The sequence below is a fragment of the Vanellus vanellus genome (assembly GCF_965231255.1).
Source record: "Vanellus vanellus genome assembly, chromosome: 1".
NCBI lineage: Eukaryota > Metazoa > Chordata > Aves > Charadriiformes > Charadriidae > Vanellus > Vanellus vanellus.
Window position 1 is genome coordinate 55,513,246 of NC_138905.1, and position 23,357 is coordinate 55,536,602.

Genomic DNA, 23,357 nt, shown 5'->3' on the forward strand with positions numbered 1-23,357 from the left:
ATATACCAATCATTCTCTCCGAACTACCACCATCCAGCTACTGTGTGAAGCAGGACTGGGGCCTAGAGAAATAATGGCAGTGACAGGCCATCGCTCCGAGTCTGCTATTAGACACTACTGGGGAGCTGCAGAAGTTCGCTACAGGGCTTGGTCAGATATAATGGAGAATAACTCCCCCAATTACCTATATAGCAAGATCCCAAATGAAGTGATAAAAGAATCGCTATCCGGTGCCTCCACCTCTTCTGTAAACCATGTTGTTCTAGAACAAAGCAAAGTTTTATTCCCTAAGAAATCTGTGGTGCCACCTGACACCAATTCTGTGACTTTAGTCCCTGAGGGACACCTGGCTCTGAATTCCAAAAGCCCTGTCTTGTTGAACCACAGTTCTTCCAAGGCGTTTCTCCCCAAGAGTATGGCCAGTGGGAACCTAACTGCCAGTCCCCTTCAAGGCTGTTGTAATGAACCTGTCTTTATAAAGCGTGTGATAAAACGAGAACCAATGACTTGATGCTTCTGTAATGGAACTGATTTCAAATGAATTGCTAAAATGAAAAAATTATCAGATTTGTTTTTTCACTTGGTCTCCTAACAAAGTTTCTTATGGTCTAGTTCAGCAAGAAGTATCCTGTTCACACTCCTGAAGTGAGCTATGGAACGGAAACAGAGCAGGGCTTGGAGTTTGTATGACTTTCTGTGGCAGCTGGGACTCTAAGTGCTGAGCAGAGCTATTTTAAAAAACGAAAGGGAGATATTGATTTCCACTTAGCTGAAGAGCTAGGCTTTCTTCACTAAGTGCATGGCTTTTATATTTTGTGAAGAGTGTATTTATTATACCATTTTGTGCCTGCTGGCACTAATGTAGCATCTTACAAATCAAATACTTGATTACTGAAGAGCATGGAGAAAGTAGAAGCTGAATGACATAGACACAGATACACTACAAATATATACATATGCATGAAAACACCTGGAATTGCTTGACCACTGTCACCCTCTCTGTTCAAATATCAGACCTACCAGAGGATTGTGCCTTTTTTTTTTTTTGTAATTCTTCTGAATTGATTATTTTTGTGAGCTACAGATTTGTATTGCAGGTCTTTCCTTTTCTGAATTAATATTTCTGGCTAAGACTTCAGTCATTCTGTTCTCCAAAGGCACTATTTGATACAAATTATATTAAAATTGGAATCTCTTCAGTTGTGCATGAAATGGGGAAAATGTTCTCAAAAGAGCTGAGAACAGGTTTGTTACTTAAAAGGCAAGTAATTAGAGTTGAAGTGTTGTCTCTGTATGTGCTTATCTCGTGAGAGGTTTTTCTGTCTTTCCTCTCACCTACCCTTTCCATTACATTTCACGTTGTCTTTGCATTGAAGTCAGTATAGTCTCTGTCAGTATAGTATGATTCACAAGAAGCACGTCCTGTTCTTCCCCACTGGACCCTAACCAAGTGTTATTTTTGGGTTTAATTTCTTTAGATTGGTTCATTATAGTAAACTGCTCCTATCATTACATTTTCCATAGGAGATTTTTTCAGGTTAGAAAGCCTCAGGATAGTGGATGTGAATTTTGTCAGAGAAATGAAATTGTAGTTAAAAGGCTGTTTAATGAAGAAAAATTACAAATTAGGAGGGCTAGTCATAATTCATTTTTAGTGAATCACACTTGAGAATCTAACTCATGGTTTGTCTCTGCTATTCTATGCCATGATTTCCACCAGAGATTCTGACAGAGAGATCTTCCTGTAAATAAAAATAGGTAAACTGGTCATCAGATCACAAATTATGGTAGGTCCACTTTGGAAGAAGGAACAGTGTAGCATTTAAAACTGTTTTCCATTATATTAACTGAATAAAATAAAAATGGCTTCATTCTTTTGAAATGTGTGTATATATGTGTGTACACACACGCACAAACACAGTTTATCACACTAACGACTTCACTGGAAGTGTTTGTTGCTCAACAGTGGACAAAACAGAGGAAAAATCCCAGCTGAAATAACAAATTGACCATGATAAACTCTTAATTCTGTGGAGAACTTCCTTGGTGGGAAAGGCTTTCAAATATTGAATGAGAATTATCACTTTGTTATAGTCTGAACAGAGGACTTGATGCCTGAACCTTGGAGTTTTTATGTTGGCTGATAGTGTTTACCTTTGTGGCCTTGGGTAGGTTATTCATACACTTCAGAGATTTGATGCAGTAAGAAAGACCAGCATAGTGTTTCATTTTCTGATGGATCATGTTAAAGATTAAAAGGTTTTGAAATTGCTATATTCATCTTACGTATTGTATTTACAGTCACTTTTATTTGCTGTTATAATGATTGAGCTAGTTGATATAATTGTTAATATAAAAATTAATTCTGCACAATCCTGCACTTCCTTAGTTGCCACATCAACTTACAACATCAATGACTAGAGGAAGGAAATCATGATCCAGGACTTTAATTTTGTCAAGCGTAGAGTAAATCAAATGGAAATGGTAGAGAAAGTAATCCTTTCTCATGGCTAGAAAGAAGAAAAATAGAAAAAACTAAGCGCAAACAGTTCTCAAAATGTAGAACTGTGCAGTAAGTTATTCTAGGATATTTTAGAGTAACATAGACTTCTAAATTTTAGGGATTCATAGAATTCATAATTCAGCCAGACTGGCAAAATTAATTTTTTGTATGAAGAGATTTAGTCTAAACTTTCACCAAGATGTGTATGTATTATTTTTTTCAAAAAAAAAAATATTCCTGACTGTCTCAGGTAGTTGTTTGTTCCGGCATACTGGCATTGAACAATCCTGCAGAAACAAAAGTATGTTGCCAGGAGATGGTTCTGATTTGTTCCCTCTTGCTGCATACTGTGGTCATACTGACCACATGCCCTGCTCTGGTCCTAATTACATCTAGGTAACTTACTGTAGCAGCATATTGCTGGTTGTTTCATTACTTAACATGAATCTAGTTGGTGATACAAAGTGAAAAAGGGACTCTTTTGGCCAATCTGGGAGTGTCTGATTCCTTTTAATTATGATTTGGCTTCTAACTTGACTTCCATTCTGTTGGCTCATAATTGGATATTTTTTGGCTTCTCATTCATTAAATTCTAATTCTGTTGGCACCAACTATACAATGTCCTCTTACTACCTTCAGTTTGAACCTGATACTTCAAAGCTACTGGCTGCAAGTACTATGAGCTTTTTATTTTTGAATGGGAGAATTTTTATTTTTTTTTTTTTAAATGAGAAGAAGCATTCCTGGTTTGGGGGTGGAAGTATTATTGCTTCACAGGAACTGGAGTCAGTGTTCACTAAGCTTTCTGCTAATATTTGGATTAATTCTAATAATACTAATTCATATTTCTAACCTTTCAGAAAAATCTTTCTCCTGTTCCCCCTCCCACCCAAAGGGTTAAATGAATCTTTTCTACATGTATTTCCTTTCTAGAAAAGCTGAAGTAGGCAAACAGAATGGGTGTTTTCCTGCTTTTGTAAAGAGAACTTTGGCTATGTGTACAGTAATGTGGGCAGCAGGGGGTCTTGTTGGTTTTTTTAAACTGTGAGATAAAATTTCAAGTCAATCCTGTTCATTACAGTACAGGTTATGCTGTGTCAACATCGTGAATTCTATCAAAGTGCATGTGAATTGGACTCTTCAGTGGCAGTATCAGCAGAGAACCTCAAACAGCAGGATAACTGAGGGTTTTTTTTTTTTCCTTTCCATTATATTTTCATTATAGGTGAAGCATGTTGGTGAACCAACAGTTAAGTACAGTTTGTCTAAACTTAAATTTAGACTTTAGCTCTAAAGTTAATACATGATCGTTAATCATAATTTAAAATTCACTTAAAAAAACTTAATATAACAAATGTACTTTGAAAGAAATGTATCATTTGTCACTCCTGAATTTTCTAATTAGAATTTTCCCTAAAATAAGAATATTTCATTTCAGTTGCAAAAAAACAGCACGTAGCCATAACCAAGTCAACCAAACTAACTTTTTACATAATAGCTGCTGTGTCATTAAGTACAGTTTCCCTTGATGGAGATGACTCTGAAAACAGTGAGGAATGACTGGAACCTTATATAATACATCCATATATTTAGTTTTGCATCTCATTTTCATAATGAAGCTTTAGTACTGGTGCTGTGAATCTAGAACTTGTGTTTTCTGTGCCTTTTCCTGGTAAGTTTGGAAATCTCTGCTGTTACTTCAAGGAGTACCCTAATTACTTTTTATTTTTATTAAGTTGGCACAGTGTCTTACAGTATGTTAATTTTTTTATTCTTTTATTGCTATTTAAGTAATTTATCCCCACTGTAAGGTACTGTGATCTATGCTGTGGGAAAGCTAGAAGGTAAATATTCTTCACTATATGCAGTTTCTCTGTGCCCCCTGAAGAGTTCCATTGTGCATAGTGTCAAATACTTCAAGGCATTGGAAGGATGCTTTGAAATGTAATGTGTTCTTGACTTTGTTTTTAGTCTGGTACATCTCTTTTTGGTTGTCCTGAACTGTACAGCTTCTTGTTAGTTGCATACTGTTTAGGTCAGTATAGTCAAAGTTTTCATTACGCAGCTTGGAACTATGATTTTGCTGTATGACTGCTGCTCCTTTTTCAGCCTCCTTCTGCTCCTTGCTCCAAAAGGAATGGCCACAGGGATGTGGGAGGGGGCATCTTACTATGTTCATGTTAGTCTCTCAACTTCCATTTTTCCCTGCATACACAGAAATTTAAGGTTTCTTATTCAGTCCTAGTCATTTTACCAACAGCTGATCCAGTGCCTCAGGTCCTAGAATTGCATTTCTGAAGACATGACAAGCACTTTTAATGTATCGAGTAAATATTGTTGTTATGAAGGCAAAGGCATTTTTAATTATATACCAAATGTTCAGAATGGTTTTTAAGTATTTTATTATGAATCCCAGTTATAGATACAGGATTTATATATATTATATATAATATATAAATATAGCTATGGTATACTGAGGGAATCTATGAAAGCAGTTTTTATTACGTTGTGACATAAAATAATAGTGAAAAAATTTGAATGGGGTTGGATGTGTTAAAAATGGCTGGCATAAAGTCAGTCTGTTCAAGAATGATTATGTTATGCTTATTAAAACACCAGGTCAGGTGGATAGTCTTTTCTTCCCTGTTCCTCACTGCAGGTGCACCTTATCCTCTTACAGAGTAAATCTTTTTTCAGTCTAAATTTCATCTGTGCGTTTCACCATTTCAGCTAATACTGGGGTTTTGGGGGTTTGTTTGTTTTTTTTTTTGTTTTTTTTTTTTTAATCCACCAGTGTCCTACCCATTTCCCATTGTTTCTGACATGCCTTGATTTGTTTGGTTGAACTACGGTTTAATTTAAGCTATTTTGCTGACTGTGGGAAATTCATCTGGTAAAATGTTAATGAAGTACATTTGTAACTCCTATCCCTTTATTTTGCAATGTGTAACAAACTTTGTGAATGTCTATTGGGAAACAATGTGAACAAAGTGGATATGTCAGCTTACGATTTATAAGCAGCTCTTAAGTCTATATTGTTGAAGGATTATTGATGAATATGTTTCTTTGCATTTCATGGTTTTGTCACTGAAAATAAACGTGCATAATTATATATGTAAACCAGGATATTTGATTTTTGTCTCTGACCCTGGGGTTATGTTTGTGCTGTTTAAAATGCAACTAGCTCTCATCTGTGAGGTGGAACCTTTACCTGAGACTAATTAAAAATCTAAATGATAAAGATGTTAATAGGAGGACAGTTTAAAAGTCATATGTGAATGGATTCACTCGAATTTTGTCCCTTACAACAGCCGCTCAATTCAGCTACCTGACATCCTGGTGGGAATTTCTCAGATAATTATTTTAATTCATTTTTTTAAGTGGTTTGTCTTTCCCTGAGACCATATCAGTGTTACCTAAACCACCCTCCGTTACCGAGAACAGCTTTCAATAAGTAAATATACTTGTGTTTTGTAGGCTCCAATTTGTCATTATGGGAAAAAAAAAATTAGAGGAATATTAAAACAATCTGATTGTCTTATAACACCAGACATGGATAATAGCTTTTAAAGGCTGCATTAAACTAATCTGAAATGTATTGTAAATAAAATCTGTTTACTGATTAATAAGATGGTCTTCCATCATCCAAGATGGCCATCCCACATAATACTGTTGGGAAACTCTCAGTGAGCTCTGGGGAAACAAGGTAGATGTTTCACCTTAAAAGAGTAAGAACCAGTAAAAAGACGTGTGTGTGCGCATGTATGTTTTTATTATATACCCTTTTAATTTTTTGATTAAGGAAAAACAAAATCACAGCAGTGGAGAAATACTTTAAGCATTGTGTCAAGTCTTCCTTTATGGCTTTTAGTTGGAATTATGATTGCTAGTGCCTAAAAACAGCATTTCTGGCAACCAATTTCTCACACAGCCTTGCTTGATTTATGATTCTTATTAACAGGGGTAGCAGAACCAATGTCTACTCTTTGCACCAGAGAAATGAGAGGGTATATAATACATAGGGGTTACTAAGACTGGTTATTCATTTTTTTTCCATGTTTGCATTGTTCTTGTTCTGTAGGACGTGTTGCACAGAACCAATTAAGAGTAAGGGGAACACAGCAATCTTGTAAATGCAATACATAAAATGTTTGTTCATAGTGTTTGATTATTACACAGGCATGCAACCACACACTATCAAAACATGTATTGCAGCCCTGTGAAATTTTTTGTGCAAACTGTTATCCCAGTAAAATGATGACATTGTTGCATTATAATTTTCATTTTTATCTTGGTAAGAGATTACAAATAGATTTGGTACCTGGTCAAATAAATTTTCATACCAGCTTTGCAAGGCTGGAATAATTACTTCAATTTTGTGGGAGTTACTGCTTTGGAAAAAATAACTGTTAAGGAGTTATAAGTCCGACATTGAAGGAGTTAGTGACTGAAATATGTTCAAAAATGTATTAAACAAAATAATTTCCAGCTGCTTAGACTTGTGTTTGAAATCTGTAGTTTTGTATATGGATGACTAAAAACGTAATATGGGTGTTATAATTATGCATACAGACACAGTATCACCACGCTCCCCAGACACACCCCGTTCCCAGAACATATTTTTAGCATCACTACCCATCATTTAAGATTGATTTTGCTATTATATAACGCCTTGGTGCGTCATGTATGATTGTGGTGGTGGGATGCTTCATGGATTGTCTGTTTTACAGCCCCCAGTATTTTTTCTGTTTTGTTACTGTAGAAACGGTTACTAATAAAACTGTCTGCGCTGTGTCAGTGTGCCACATGTAATCTTCAGAATTTTGATCTTGGATACCCTGGAATTAATTTTTATTTTGCACTGTATTTTTTTGTTGTTGCATTTTTTCCTTCATTTTTCACTTTTACATACTAAAATGTTCCTTTATGAAAAGCAGGTGGCATTACAATGAATAGCATTGTTATCTCTATGTGATGAACTGAACCGTGGCGTTATATAATATCAAAATCTTTTCTAAATCATACATATTATATCATACATATTATATGAGAACAGAGAAATGCATCTTCAGAACTTTCTTCAAATTACCAACGTTTACCTTTTGATTTTTCATGTGGTATAATACATGTGCATGTTGGTGTGTGTATGTATGCTGTTATATAAACTGATGTAAGAGGTGACATTTGCTGTTCAATTTGAGTTTGAGAGATTTCTTTCCCGGTTTTCTTCAGTAGTTTGCCATTGACGTATGTATGCTCTGATGTTCTAACTACTTCTTTCTGTGTTAAATTTCCCAATTGTGGTTATGGTGGGAGATTTTCTCAACATCATATCTACCATATGTGCTTTGGCATTTAAATTCAGACTCCTTCCTTGTATTTCTTTTTCTCATGGAATTGTAATAGCTTTTTTCTACACACACACGCGCCCCACACCCCTTTTTTCTTTTTCTTTCTTTTCAAAATTACAAATGATGAATCGACCTAATTTGCAGCAGTGCTGATCTGAAAAAGTTTGCTGGATAGCAAAGCTAAGGTGATACTCTTTCTCCTACTACAGTGTATTTTACAACAGCATGAAATGGTCTTAGCGTGTGGAAAAATATAAAACGATAGCAGCCTGTCTCGATGTCCCTGCTTTTCCAGAGGCAGGTGGGGAAACTGCTTCAGAATCACTTTAACACCAGAGACAGTCCTTCATTTTATTGTGAGGCTGATTCCTTTCTGTTTTCCTTTTATTAATTTACTGTTGACTAGTGTGTACATTAATTATTGGATACTGCAGTCAGTGGCATACTGGGATATAATGACAGTCTTCCAAAAGAAGGAAGAAAGTTCTTAATTGTAAAGCACTTCCATTGGTTTTATTGCAAATTGTAATTGTGACTTCAGATTCAGGTGACCCTGTTCACTGTGTTTATGCGTTTTCAACATGTTCCAGGATTTTTAGTACTTCTAGGAACTCTTTGTCTATTGCACTTCCTTTTTAAATTTCTATAATATCCATATGGCATTGGTTCTAGAAAGTCACTGTACAGTTAGTTCTCTTCTTCCTTAAGGAAAACTGTATGATTGTTGCTTTTTTCTAGCACTTCTCCCCATAAGTATAGTATATCTTGTTTGTCAGTACATCAATTACTCAGTACTTTGTTAAAAATACTTTTCTGGTTGGGATTGGAAGAAAGCAGATGTTATGTTGTCATAGCATATGCAGTGGAAAATGCATGAAATTCTGACTACAGGTCATTTTTACCAATCCTTTGTAGAAAATCCTGAATCGAAGTGTAATTACTGTAAGATGAATAGAGATTTCATGTAAGAAACTAAAACAAAGTGTTTCCTAGTAGTTTTCATGGTAAAAAAAAAATAATCTGAAAATTCTCCAATTTCTTTTTTTTTTTACAGAAGAATCAGTACTCTAGATCAGATTCTTTTGCTGAAAAGTGAATAGTTGCATTCATTTTATACACTTCATTATTTTATCTTCCATATGCACTATAAAGTAGTTTATGCTTAACTGATTAAGTGATGTTTAGAGGAGGCTATGACAGCCTCTGTTTCAGAGCTTACCAGGTTTCACTCAGATATTTGAAAGGGATGAGGATTTACTCTTTTGGTTTTGCCCCTCTTTTAGGGTCTGTCAGTTGCTGCTTTCACAAGTTACGTGCTTGATACTGAAATACTTCTCCTTCACACTTGACAAGTTAGATGCTTGCCTGGGGCATTTGGCATGCAGACAGAGCCCAGGGAGAGTTATATGTTGGTAAATACAGTAGGTGTGGACATGACTTTGCAAACTGAAACAGCTGGGATAGAAGACATGCAATTTGACAAGATTTTCTTTAAAGAACACACTTTTCAAATCAGATCAAGACTGTAAATGTGAAGTGCCTACTCCTTGGCTGGGTGTTTCAGGAAAAGCGCGCAACACTGAATGAGAATAGTGGAGTAGCATTACAGTACGCTCACACCATCCTTCTGTAATTGTGGTGGTGCGTGCTCAGCTGCTGCTTGGCTTCTCATTCTGTTTTCCCCTGCTGCCTTTTTCCTCCTTCTGCTGCCATTTTTCTCCTTTGTTTCTGCACTTAACATACCTTGCAGTCCTCTTCCCCCACTTCACCATAGTATTTTGCCTTTCAGCTCCAAGTTGTCTGCATCTTCTGGGCTGGATCTACATTAGACTTAAGTATAAAGTGTTCAGTTACAGGACGCATTGTTTTTATTTGAAACATCTTAATTGCAAATGGAAGTTCACCAACAAGATGAAAAACAGAGGTGACTATATTAAAATTAGGAAGTCAGGAAAAGATGAAACTTTGTATTTTTCTTGCTCTCTTCCTAAAAGGTTGGGTGTTTTTTTTTCGCATTTACCTTTAACACTGACATTTCAGAGTAGGATTTGTTAGGCTTAATTTTTAATCTAATTTTTTTGTTGCATTGTTTTGTGTTAACATTATTACACTGCTGGCTGCTATATGAAAGCAGAGAAAGATTTGAACTAAGGCAGCTCAGATACAGTTGTAGTTAACTGGATGGTTCAGTTTGTGATGTTGCTACTTCCAGGTTGTACAAAGTTACCTCATCGGCTATGGATAAAACAGGTCCAAAATGGCAGTGTGAATGACAGTATTTTGGAGGATTTCCACTTACTTGGAGATTAAAGGCATATACATTAAGATAAGTGAGCTGTTAAGAAGGATGGAAAAGGGAGTTTGGTAGTTTACGTTTCCTTTAAATCTCAACATAAACTTTTTTCCTGTTTGATAAGTAGATACTACCCAGATGCTGTTGTAAACAATCAGATTTATATGCCACTTCTGGTCTGTTTGGAGACTGATGCTCTCGTTCTGACAAATGATGAAACAGTGGTTTGGGGGTTGTAATTTTGCTTGCTTTGTTGTTTGTGTTTGGGGTTTGTTTTTTTTTGTAACTGTGATCTTTAAATGGATAGAGATCACTTCGTATTACTGTGATTATTTTGCTTCTGTTCCAGTTTATTTGATATTTTAAGGCCACCGAATCTTCTGTTACTCAGACTTGCTAGGGAATATGTGAACTAAAGCACCAGGCATGTTTTGGGTTCTCATTAAATGGTTTTGATTATTTCACTAGTGTGACTGTGCTGATGAAAAGGTGTTATGACTGTATCAAATACATCTGTGCTCTTCTGCAGAGATCAGCTGAAGCAGGTTCGGGTTCTTGGCTTCCTGTGTTTGGAGAAAGCTGAAAACTGATAGCAGACCAGAATGCCTTGACTTTGCTTTTCTGCATTACCAGTTTCTGCCCAAATGCTTGTTGAAATCTAATATTAGGAGCTGAAAGACTAGTGTGAAGGTGGTTCATACATGACTGAAAGTCCAATGTCAGGCTTCCCTTTGCAAGCCTTTGTCAGGCTTCCCTGCAAGTCTTCTTAAGCTGGTTTCTAATTCCCTCAAACATAGGTCTGTTGTAAACTGGAATTTTCAAAAGTCCTTATAGCAACAGTAATTTCCCTGAGCGACTTTGTGAATTAAATATTCATGATACTCAAAAAGGGGTGGGTTTATTTTCTTGATTGGTCGGGCATAGGATTTTTTGAAAACCATTTATTACTTGCTCTTGGCAGTGATGATTCCGAATGGTTCCATTTGTATGTCTTAACCATTCAGGTGGTAAGTGACGACACTCCTACACCATACCGCCCTAGCTAGGAAACGCAATGTGCAGCATTTTCAGTTTTGGGTTTCCTTAAAATTTTCCTGCACCGCTAAATTTCATTCAAGGGAGGTGCACGGTTGGTGAACTAGGGGAATCCAGTTGGGGAGGCTGGGGAGCCAGGACTTCAGGGTGTGCCGTGTGTGGAGTACAACATCTTTTGGAGTAGCTGGAGTGTGTGCCCTGGAACCGGGACTGGGGGATGTACCACAGAGCACCACTCAAAACACTGCCCTGCAGATGTGCAACTTGTAGTGTGGGTTGTGGAAAGAACCTAACTGCTTATGGATAGTTCGTGTTGAGGAGATTGCTACCAGGGTTGTTTAGTAGAAAGCCTTGAATAGTGTGGCTAACTACATGCACTTCTCAGGAGGAAAGACCTTCTTGTATGGGACCTTGTCAGTTGATTGGATTTATCATTTAATAGTTGCCTGTTTAACTAACTCAAGATTTTGGCCTTTGAGACGCACCAAAATAAAAAATGCATGCAATGACACCTGCTGACTTGGAAATTCAAAGAACTTTCTTAACTGGCATGGTTAAGTAGGGCTTCAAAACAGGATTTAGATTTCTTTGCAGAGGAGAAAATGAAAGGAAATTACTTCAGACTACTGTATTTTATTGAGGGAGAGAAATTAATAGCTTAGTGTTACTTTTTTTTTTTTTTTTTCCTTCTCCAGTTCCTTGTAAATCTCCCCCTCCATTTTTCAATCTGCTCTCTCCTGGCAGAGAGTGCCATAGTTGAAAATACACATTGTTGGCTCGGGAGATTATCAAGTTGGAATGAAATTCCTCTTGACTTCGTGCTAATCAAGTAATCATTGATTATTTGAATGTGCCTTTTATCTTAAGCTTCAAGTGGGTGAATCAGCTCATCATACTAAGAAAACTGACGCTGGAAAGTCTTTGAAATAAAAATCACTCAACAGAAGAATGCCATGGTTAATAAACGTGAGGGATGTTTCTCTGCAGAGCAAAGATAAAATCCCTATAGAGGTCTCTTCTATCACCTGTGCACATAAGTAGCTAGATATTGCTTACTCAAATTGTGTGTCGTGTAGGTTATTAGCAGAATTTCATCAGTGGCAGCATTAGAATTTAAGGCAAGAAGAAATGAGGTTATAATAATGCATAATGAAGAGATCAGTCATGTCAGGCACTCCAAATTCAGTGACCAATTATTTGGACACAGCTTTTGTTTACATTTAGTAATCCTATGATACCTCTTTTTCCTCTCCTCAAAGCCTTGCCTGTGTGAAAATTTTCTTTAGGACCTCCTTAAAGGCCTAGTTTTACCCAAATGAAAGGTCATAGAGCAGATAATCTCGATGCTTAGGCTTTTTGCATCTGTCCCCATCTGACTACACAGAAAAAATCTCTAATCTCCCTAGGACTTATCATGTTGGCATTTGTACAGGCCATGTGGGACTGATAACTTATGCTTTTTTCCCGTGTTAATTGTTCAGAGATTTTGATAATTATCTTGCTTTCCTAACCGTTTCTCTGTCCTAAGGAACCTGGTTTACTCTAATCCATAAATCAGTAGCAGTGCAGTCCAACAATAGATGATCATCTCTTCTACAAAATCAAAAAAAACCTAATTTTTGCAGCAAGTTTAAGGAACTAGAAATAAACATAATTCAAGGTATTTTTTTTCTACAAAGTATATTTAAAAACACAGAAATATATAGTATGTCCTTCAGTATTTTTTTCATCACCTAAAGGAAAATGTTGGTGGTGGTCCCTCCAGTCTGAACAGCCAAAGGACAGCAATTGATCCAGAAGATAAATCTTGTTTGATGGTCCTCTAGGGTTTTTTATAACATTTAGCCTTCACAATAGCTTAAAAGATCCCATTATCTTCTCTAAAGAGATGGTTACAAATGGCTTCATATTTAGAGTAACAGTGCTAGAATTTGTGGTAATGAATAAAAATACAGTAATGAAATTACTTTTAAAAGCTGGATACACTTAGTGTTTTCTGATGGCTTTTGATGACGTATTTTATAAGCGTTACAGGTTCCAGTGTAGCTTTCCCTTTTTCTTACTGTGAAGTTAATTTCTTCATAGGCACATAGGCTGAGCTGTCTCTAAATAAGTAATACATTGTCCTGGTGATTGTTCTGTTAAAAGGTTATACTACTATAGAGGAAAGCACAGATTACGACTGGATTAAAATACTGAGAGTCATAATTGAAAGATACTCTATAACACCAAATTGTTATTTATTTACCTGTAAAATAACAATATGCTACTGGTCATAAGGTTTTTTTTTTTACTCCTTACAAAGCTAAAATACTTCAATATTTGATACCACACTACAGTCATTTGGTTATTGCCAGTTTTTCAAGTCCTGGGAAACTTGTCTGAAACTTCTTCCTCCTGCTCATTTCATCAGTTCCTTTCTAATAAGTGCATCAATTCTGAGACCTCTCCTTCTCAATGTTTAATTTGTATCCCTTTTCCACCTGTGTTCCCTGGATTTGCTTTTGCAAAATGAAGGAGTTTTGTCTTTCAGAGCGGGAAGGTCACAGGAAGCGATTCAGGAGGTGTCATTGATCTCACACTGGATGAAGAGGATGATGGCTCTTCTCAAGGTAGGTGAAAAAGATTTTTGCTAGCTGCAGGGTAATTGGGCTACAAGTATTGTTTCATCCCTTGAATGACAGGTCTCTAAATGCATGCCTCTGGGCTGCATTCTGATGTTCAGCCACCAAGAAGTTTTGATTCCTCTAGACAACCTCAGTAGCTACCTCTCTAGCTAGTGCGTTCAAGTTCTACATGTACATTCTCAATATTTTGACTTGCTCTGTATTTGTATTACACAAATGTACAATCATACTGGGGTGTGGCAGCATTTCTTTTGGTGAGGGAGAAATGTAATGTTACCACCAAAAGGAGTTCATGGTACACAAGTATTAGAGAAGCATTATGCAATTCACATAGCTAACAGCCTGTTTCTTTTATCAGCAGAGGATATATGGTGGACACTGAACTGAGTACGAGCCAACAGTGTGTTCTCATTTAAATTTCAGTTGTTATTCCTCCCACATTGGCACTAGTGGGACCACACTTGAAACACGGTGTCCAGTTTTTGCTCCCCCTTCCTTGAGTTCAGAAGAGTTGTGCTAGCACTGGAGGGGGCCAAATAGATGGTGTCAGGATGGTGGGGACCTACAATACATGACCAGTGGGAAGAGATCGACATCCCGTGGCATGTTTGGCAACTTGCAAACTGAGAGACGATGCAATAGCAGCTTACAGCTACTTAGTTACAAAGATGATGGAGCACAACTCTTCTCAGCAGTGCCAGGTGATATATCAAGGGGCAGTGGCGATGAACTACAAGTTCAGGAGGTTCAGGTTGAGCTTGAGGGGAAAAGAAGTCACAGTAGGAAGGTAGTGCAGCACAGAGGGATGGCAGAAACTCCACTCGTGAATGTTCTCAAGATTCAGTAGGGCAAAACTACAACTCATTTGACTTAGTGTTGGTGACGGTCCAGCTTCCACAAGAGATTGCACTACACGGCTGCCAGCGGTCCTTTCTAGCCAGGATTTTGATGATTCTGTGAATTGCTTAGCCAAGTGTCAGAATAGCATAGGGAACCAAGCTTTTACCACAGTCACCTCTTCTGAGGGTAAGATCTCCAAAAGATAAAAAAGATGGTTGCACTTGGGCTGTGGAACTCTGTCAGGTAAGGTTAAGCTGCCCAGTCCTATTTAATGTTCTATAAAAGACTTGGATTTATGGTATGTTTTAAAGTAGCATGTCACAGTATTGTAATGTATTTCAGCTAATCTTTTTCTGTCAAAAGTAACGCTTTTCAGAGAGGTTTTTCCTCCCTGATTGCATAAAGTATGTCTTCACCTCACCATAACCATAAAAGATCAACACCATGGTTGCATGTGCAACTACAAAAATGCTTCTCTAAGTACATTCAGGCTGGGTTAGCTCTTGTGTGTCTCTTCACTAGACTCTCACTGATGGTTTGCAGCCTTACAGATTAGTTTCTCTTTAGAGTTTGTGTGAGGAGTCAGGTGTTTTCATATAAGTTGTAGAAATGTATGGACTAAAAACCTAATAAAAGCTTGAGTTGCACCATGCAGTGACAACGCATCTCTAGAATTTTGAGTGAGTTTCTTGGGAAATAATTCACGTGTTCTGATAATAACATTCAGGTTAAACAAAGGAAAAATACGCTTAGAATCATAGAATCATAGAATTGTTGAGGTTGGAAGGGACCTTTAAGATCATCAAGTCCAACCATTAACCTAACCTGACAAAACCACTTCAAAACCTTGTCCCCAAGTACCACATCTCACATATACCTTTTTTTAAACACCTCCAGGGATGGTGAATCCACCACCTCCCTGGGCAGCCTATTCCAACGTTCAATAACACTTTCAGTGAAAATTTTTTTCCTACTATCCAATCTAAACCTTGCCTGGTATTTCCTCTCGTCCTATCACTTGTCACCAGGGAGCTTCTGACAGCTTTTGCATAATCATAAGCATGCATATACCTTTGGCCAAATATTTTTTTCCTCTGAACTTTGTTTACAGCGAATGTGGAGTAAGTTTTGTTTTGTTTTAGATTTATTGGTACACAAAGTACCTCCATTGTTACAGCGTTTACTGCAGTATGTTGGAACATCAGTTCAGTATTAATTCAAATAGAAGAGCAACACCTGTATAGTGTTCCCAAGAACACTTCAGATCCTGATTCTTTTGTTTAAGGCGCAGTCACCCGCATACTAAATAAACCTAATTCTGTTACTTATAAAAGGTATTTAAATAGATGTTAATGTCTGGAGAGATATGTCTTATGTGCTTCCCTTTAAATCTTTCCTGGTACAACTGAGAAGGGGGGGGGGGGGAGGCGGGGAGTATTACCATCACACTGTGGAAACACTCACCCAATACAGCCTAGATTTGTATTTCCTCTTTACTTTGTCAGTGAAGCAACCCACAGACATTCTGTAATCAACAACGTACGCAGGTTTTCCTGATCATCTTCACTGCCCCATGCGTGATTTCCCACATTAGTAGTAGAAGTTCTTATCAATTCCTAAATGGCTGATGTTGTACTCTCTGCTATCATCTTCTTTTTTCCTAATTCTCAAGTCTTCGCATTGTTCCTGTGTGATGTTTTGGTCCACCTCTATACTGATAGCATCTTCCAGTTTAGTACACTGCCAACTAAATTTAATGCACAACTTCTGATGTGTATGTGAATTATTAATGAAAATGTTGTGTAACATTTGAGAAACCATGTTGTTAATTTCTGTTCTGAACAACTGTTGTCATCCTTTTATCAGAGTACTCTAGATACTTTTCTGTCTGTGAGTATCTTTCAATACTTGTACAGTCCCTTTTATTTAATATTTGTGCAGCGTACTGCATCACATTATTTCATAAAAATATTAAAACAACTAATAGATTTAGCTGATACCTATCACTAGTCTAAAGTGGATTTGTAACCCGGGAAAGATATGGAAGTGTACTCTCAAAACCAACCATGTTCCACTTTTTTTTGCATTTATCTTTTTGTTGGAAAAAATATTAAATACGTACAGTATCATTTTTTAATTTGTAAGCTGGCTGATAAGCAAATCTGTAGTTCTATGGATCATTTTTTGTCTTATTCTTGAACATGCGTATGGTTTGTTTGCTATTCTATAATCCCATTATACCACTTCTGAATTAGGATGCTGATTAAAACTCCCTCCTGCTATAACTGCAGTAGTGTAGGCCCGTTTTCTTGCATAGAAATTAGCCCCTCTTCTTCGCAATTTTAGTGTATTGGATTTGGAGTATTGCTTACGCCTTCAGTAGTAACGTTTTCCATTTTATGCTCACTTCCATAAATCAGATCGTCCTGTCTCCTCCAGTACCACATTTTTAATTATATGATGCTGCACTCATTTAGCATTGGAACTGTTCCTGTATTACTTTTAACCTTAATCCTGTGCTTACTATGCCCCCAGTCTTCCTGGTTTCCTTGTTGAATTTTTACTTACATAGCTAAATTAGCTTTTGCTATTTGTTTCCATTTATTCAGTGAAGTCTAGTTGGTTACCTTTCGTTATTTCCTGTTGCTGGTACAATCCTGACCTAGTTTCCAGCAACTGGAATCTCTGCGGGGCTCTTGATTTGTCAGGGACAAATGAACTTGTTCCTGTGTGAGATTAAAAACATAAGCAAAACCAAAAAAGCCTTCACATTTGTCCAGACTTTCATTTTCGCTTGAACTATATTTTCACAGCAGTATTGTGTCTGGGTTCTTAATAGTTGCGTCATGAAGACATCTTCTCTAGGTCATGGCTGAGAATGCACTCGCATCACTTAAATTATCCAGTGGCAGTTGCAATGTGCAACAATCTGTCAAAGGAAATGGGTGCATGCATCTCTGTAGGAATCTCTTCAGAGTCAAATAATTTGTTGAACACTGGGAAATGTCTCGTGCTCAAGGAAAATAAAAGGAGCTTTAACTAATCACGAGACCTGTTGATGAAAGAGCAGGAAATATCTCAACGTTTTGTTTTCAAAATGAGAATCATTTTACTGCTCGTTTTATAGACTTTAAAAAAAGAAAGAAAAGAAAATTACATTTTCATCAAAATGGCTCCAGTGAAGTAGCTCAGCTATTTGGTCTAGGGAAAGACAATACGGTCTGCAATTTATATCATATTTTATTTTTGAGGTCTTCAATGGTATTTAATTTATCATAGCAGTTTGTGAAGGGTACTGCTACTTCAAGCTATTAGTAGGTGGTGTTAAAGACAGCTCGATGAGACCATCAAAATCGTTTTGCGCTACACTGCCATTAATCCCGTTCTTAATGCTTTGAAATCTAGTTAGTACATTTAATTCATAGTTTTTAAGTGTGTTCTTCAATATATTGTTGATATGTTTTCTCAAGAGTAAAACATATATTAACATATTTTTAACGTATTTTGGCTGCGGCATATGCAATTTTATTAGGGCAAATCTTTTTTTTTGAATGAGTGTCCTTAAAAACCTACTCTTTTGTCTTGTGTTTTGTAGTTTTTGGTGGTGCCTTCTCTGCCCACTACTACTCTACCATGTTAGAAAACAACTTAAATTCTCTTGTTAAAGTTTTCTATATATAATTCCCCTTTTTAAGAAAATAGCATGTAAATTCAAAAGAGCAACAAACAGGGCTGACTAACAGACTGAACAAAGGAAAGAGTCAGCAAATAACAAATGGAAGTAAGCATCAAAGGTAGACAAGATTTATTTAGGGAGCTCTGTCACTTTTTTGAAACAAATTGAGTACAGCAGTGTTTAGGCCTTTAAGGTTTTAGACTATTTTTTTTTTAATAGAAACTTTTAAAGACTTTGGCAGAGTGTTCCATTAACTTCAGGTTTCCAAATTATGCTGAAATACGCAGACTTGGTGATGAGAGAATGAAACATTATGGGAGGATGAGGGGAAAATATTGGAATGATGAAAGCAAGGGGAATTGAATGAATTTTCTACGGTTTTCTATACAGAATGAGAAGATCAAAGAAATGTCATACTAGGAAATATTCTTTGCTAATCTGTGAACGATGGGGGGGAAAAGATTTTAAAACTCTGCGATGCTCGTATTTCTGTTTGCTATTGTCTATAACTTTATTTTGTTTTAAAGCAGATGGCAAGAAGCAGAACCAGACACCTGTTACAGGATTGAGCATAACCACCCAGACCGTGGCTCGCCCCTTGCAGCCTTTGCAGCCAAACCCTGTGCAGCAGACAGGTGTGCCAACAAGTGGACCTTCCCAGACCACCATACATGTATTACCTACAGGTACCTTCATTTGACAACATTATGTGAATGCAATGACTGGTTTTTTTTCTTAAACTAGACTCTTGTGTGCTCTACATTGTGCTGATCCTTTCAGGTGAATATTCAGAATATTTGACTCACCTTTTAATCTTCCATTCTAGTCAGTTTCCCATAACTTTTTTTTTTTTTTTTTAAATGATGAAGTGAAAGGGAAAGATAGTCCAGTTGGTTTGGAAACAATTCAGGATCAAATTAATTCCATGGAGAGGAAGAAATCCTGCTAAGGATGGTCATGGAAATTATTAAAGACTGTTGTTTGTAAAAGTGAGGAAGAATAAAACCGTAGCAGTTGTATTGTTTAAATAATGGGGAAAAATCATTAGCAGCATTGCTCCTCGCTCTGTCCACCTGCGCTTGGCAGTTAATCCTTTTGGCAGAGTGAATGGCAAGGGTGACATTGAAGTTCCATCCCTAGTTAAATGTTAGTTAGCTTGTCTGCAGCATGATTTTTTTTTTTTCTTTCTCACTTAAAGGAAGATAGATTCTCCTTTTTTCTTTATTTTACTGTCTTCTGTAGACGATTGCTGAAGGTTAGTTGGCATTAGAATTGTCTGATGACTGATCTGTTCTACAGACTTTTTGGTGGTGGGTTTTACATTTTCCACAGCTGTGCTTACATTCAGAACCTTTTTCTTTTCTTCTTTTTTTTATTGTGTGTGTGTGAATATTACATTTATCTCTTCTGTTTGGAATTTGTATATATATTGGCATTATTATTTCAGGCGAAAATTACTGTTTGTTTAGGCTGCTTCCCTTTTCTTGCATTATTAAAAGCAGACAGAATTTCATGGAGATGGTTTCTATTTTTTATTTTGCGTGGCTCAGATGAGTCAGTTTTCCAAAGGAGGTGTGTACCCTGGAGTAGGCATATCAGCTTAACATCGTGGAATTCCGTTCTAGGTTGTGGTCTGTCTGTCTTTTTCTAGCTCCGACAACAGTGAATGTAACTCATCGGCCAGTGACTCAAACTGCTGCAAAACTTCCAATACCAAGAGCCCCTGCTAACCATCAGGTGGTCTATACCACTCTTCCTGCACCACCAGCTCAGACTCCTGTCAGAGGGGCTGTCATGCCAAGCCCAGGTTTAAGACCAGTCAACCCACAGACTGGAGGTAGGGGATGTTTGCTCCATGCCCATTTTAGCACAGCACAGCTTGATATGTTCTACCTGATGGATGTGGGGTTTAGTTTTTTGGTTTGGGTTTGTTGTTTTGGGGGAGGGGGGAAGGGGTGGTTGGTTGTTAGGTTGTTGGGTTTTTTTACAACACTAATCCAAATTATAGAAGTTAGGGGGGTTTTCCAGCTTACAAACTTGAGAAAATTTCAGGCTATTGAGAAATCGTTCCTCTGCAGCTATTTGAATGAGGAAAAACTGGATTTAAGTCTTCTCAGTCACAAGCTCTGGCAGTTACGCATCTCTGGATGACATGCCCAGTACTTTACAAGGTAGCGAAAGGTAATGTGATCAGCACCACTGTTTTGCAGAAAGATAGTTAGAGAGACCATTTTGTTATTACGGAGTAAGATTAAAACATACAAGAATGAAGTAAATAGTGTTCAATTTCTGGTCTAAAAGTTACATTTGTATCAGGCATCCTAATGTAATTCCTTAACAATATCTGATGTCCTGTGCCCAGCAAATTTTATTTTCTCTAGGCCTGGACAGTTGAAATTTCTCACCAAATGTATCAGAAACTGATGCACGCTTGAGTTGCGTTGACTTGAGATATCAGCAAGTTCATCTAGACTTTGCAAACATGTAACTGGCATCTTCCCATAGCAGTAAACTAATTTTTTGAAATGAGTGGTAGATGTTAAAAATAAAGACCTTAATTATATTTTGTTACAAAGTGGTGGATCTTAACTGCCTTTGTTTAGCTCCCCACAATTTCTACACTATGGTTATTTTAATACCGTTATGTTAAACATAAATTTTGCTGTTCTGGTGCACTGAGTATGAGCCTACTTTTGTGACGTCCAAGTAGTGATTTTTTTAGACACCATCCGTATAAGCCAGACTTGGAACACACTGTGCTTGAGCCATGTAAGACTATACCTATGTAGGTTTGTGCAGAAATAATTGATTCATTGTTCTGAAATGATAGTTTTTGGAAAGGAGAACATCCATGTATGTACGTATGTAGCAATTTAATTCAAAGTGTCTTATGACTGGATTCAGCTGCATTACCATAGGCTGTGAAAAACCCGCTGTGCTACCTAAACAGAAGTTGATCAGACAGTTCTTGGATGATCTCTATGAAATGTCAGGGTGTGAGGAAATTGTTGTTCTTTCCAGAGTATTTGTTCATATTTCTTAAACTTCTTGTGCCACGTGCATTTGAGTTCAGGTTCTTCTGACCTGCAGTATCTTTTGAAGGGCATGTCTGCATCTTGCGTTGCGGTTGGCAAAAGGCCATAAAAGGCGAGGTAACCTCAGCCCACCCTTAGTTTTCTTCATCATTACCTTTAGCTACAAGTTAGACGTGTGTGATCTACCTGTTGTTTTGGAAGTTTTGAATACTTAACCGTGCATTCCCTTAGGTTAATTATTTTTAATAGTATTTTCTTCTTTTGTACCAAAATACATGTTTTTGTCAGAATCTAACACTTCTTAGAGTGGTTATTATGACTAAATACACATCACTAGTATGAGTATCTACAGAATACCTTCCAGTTTTAGACATGCAAGATAATTAATGTGCTGTTGAAGAACATATAATTGGTAATATGCTATTTTAAGGCCTTTTCTAGGAGAACCCGATGAGGTAGGGAATTCATATGTTTTTTGGGTGAGGTCATCCAACAACACATCTCTGTAATGTGCTTCTGACCTGGTGGTCCAGTGATACAATGAATACTTATCCTTCTGTTTTCTGCTTACAAATTCTCAGAAATCAAGTCAGGTTTCCACCAACATAATTCAGATTCAGCTTGACCAGACCCTAAGTAACTTAACGTAAGAGCATTCTTTGAACAGAAGGTTGGGCCAGATCATCTCCAGAGTTCCGTTCAAACCTGGACTTTTCTGTGATTCTGTTAAGAGGCAGTTGGGTTACTCTGGCTTGAAAAGTATGTCTGTGTATTATACAGCACTATTGTCTGACAAGGCACATAAGATGTAAGAAAATGACGGTTCCGCCATAGCGTTGTGCATTCCCCGTACCTCAGGACAAGGAAGCCAGATGGTTAGCCTGAGTAGAAAAAAGACCAGTTTAGTTAGAATGCAGATTATTTCAGGGCTTCGTATCTGCATACCAGGTAGAGAAGTTTCACGTATTGTTAACAAAAAAGCAATCATGTTTCTTGATCCCTTTTAGCTGTCATGAGTTTTAATCTTTTAGTCCATTCTACATTTTTCACCATCTTTGTTATACGTTTTTCAGAAATTCTGCTGCTGGTGTGTATTTGTTTATATTATCATTGAAACAGTCTTTAGTGTCAGTAGCAGATTCTTCAGGAGTATGATTTCTGCACTTTGAAAGATTAACCGTGAGAACTCATCCAAAGTGTTTTGCAAATTGTAGTTTTGTACTTCTACCTCAGACAAGTAGTATGCCTACCTAGAAATAATGTGAAATTTGTCCCTTTTATCTTATTAAGGCATTTCTGTCCATCTTTCTTCAGATTATTGTAATTTCTTCAGATACAATCGCAGTCATGCTAAAACAACATATCTGATTGGATTCTCATAGATGAGAAGTAGCCAGTTCGAGTGACTTTATCCTACAGGAGTTTGCACAGCTTCATTATCTTCTTAGACAGATGTGCCAATAGGAAAAAGATGTGAAGCAGCTCCTTAGAGTTCAGCACTTTATAATAAAAGCATTAAGATTTACCACTTTGAGCTCCCTGCCTCAGACTCACAGATTACATAGATTTCTGACACTCATCACCTATGATCGTACCTTGATGACTGTTTATATAGATCTAGAGAAGAAATTGCTGTACAGTAGCTGTGGTTTCCTGACAAATGTGTGTCACTGAGCTTCTCTTCTGGAGTATTAGAATGCCTTGATCTTATTCAAGTGCAGAACTAGGGGGTGGTGGAGATTGCCCCGAATCTTGTATTTCTAGACAGAAATAGAGACACCTTAGGCAACCCATAACAATGAGCAAAAGCTCTGAGCTTACAGAACATACATGTTCCAACAGTAAACTGCCAAAATGTTACTTAGGAGAATGAGATGAACGAAAACACGGTAGTTTGCAAGAGTTTCTGGATATTATCTACAAGACTATAAAATTACCTGGTGTATCCCTGCCAGTCAGGTCAGTTTGCTGTGGGAATGAACAAAATGGTAATGCCA

At 37.1% G+C, this 23,357-nt stretch overlaps 1 protein-coding gene across 3 annotated transcripts in view; it reads left to right on the forward strand.

Moving 5' to 3' along the window:
- The window catches only part of ATF7IP (activating transcription factor 7 interacting protein), an 84,887-nt gene that overhangs the window by 56,595 nt on the left and 4,935 nt on the right, over positions 1 to 23,357 (forward strand). For 2 of the 3 annotated variants that reach the window (XM_082499375.1, XM_082499374.1), the window contains exons 11-13: positions 13,716 to 13,794; positions 18,853 to 19,011; positions 19,977 to 20,162. In XM_082499375.1, coding sequence (XP_082355501.1) covers positions 13,716 to 13,794; positions 18,853 to 19,011; positions 19,977 to 20,162 — 424 coding nt within the window. The remainder of the gene's footprint in view (positions 1 to 13,715; positions 13,795 to 18,852; positions 19,012 to 19,976; positions 20,163 to 23,357) is intronic. The other variant, XM_082499376.1, reaches the window with a different exon arrangement.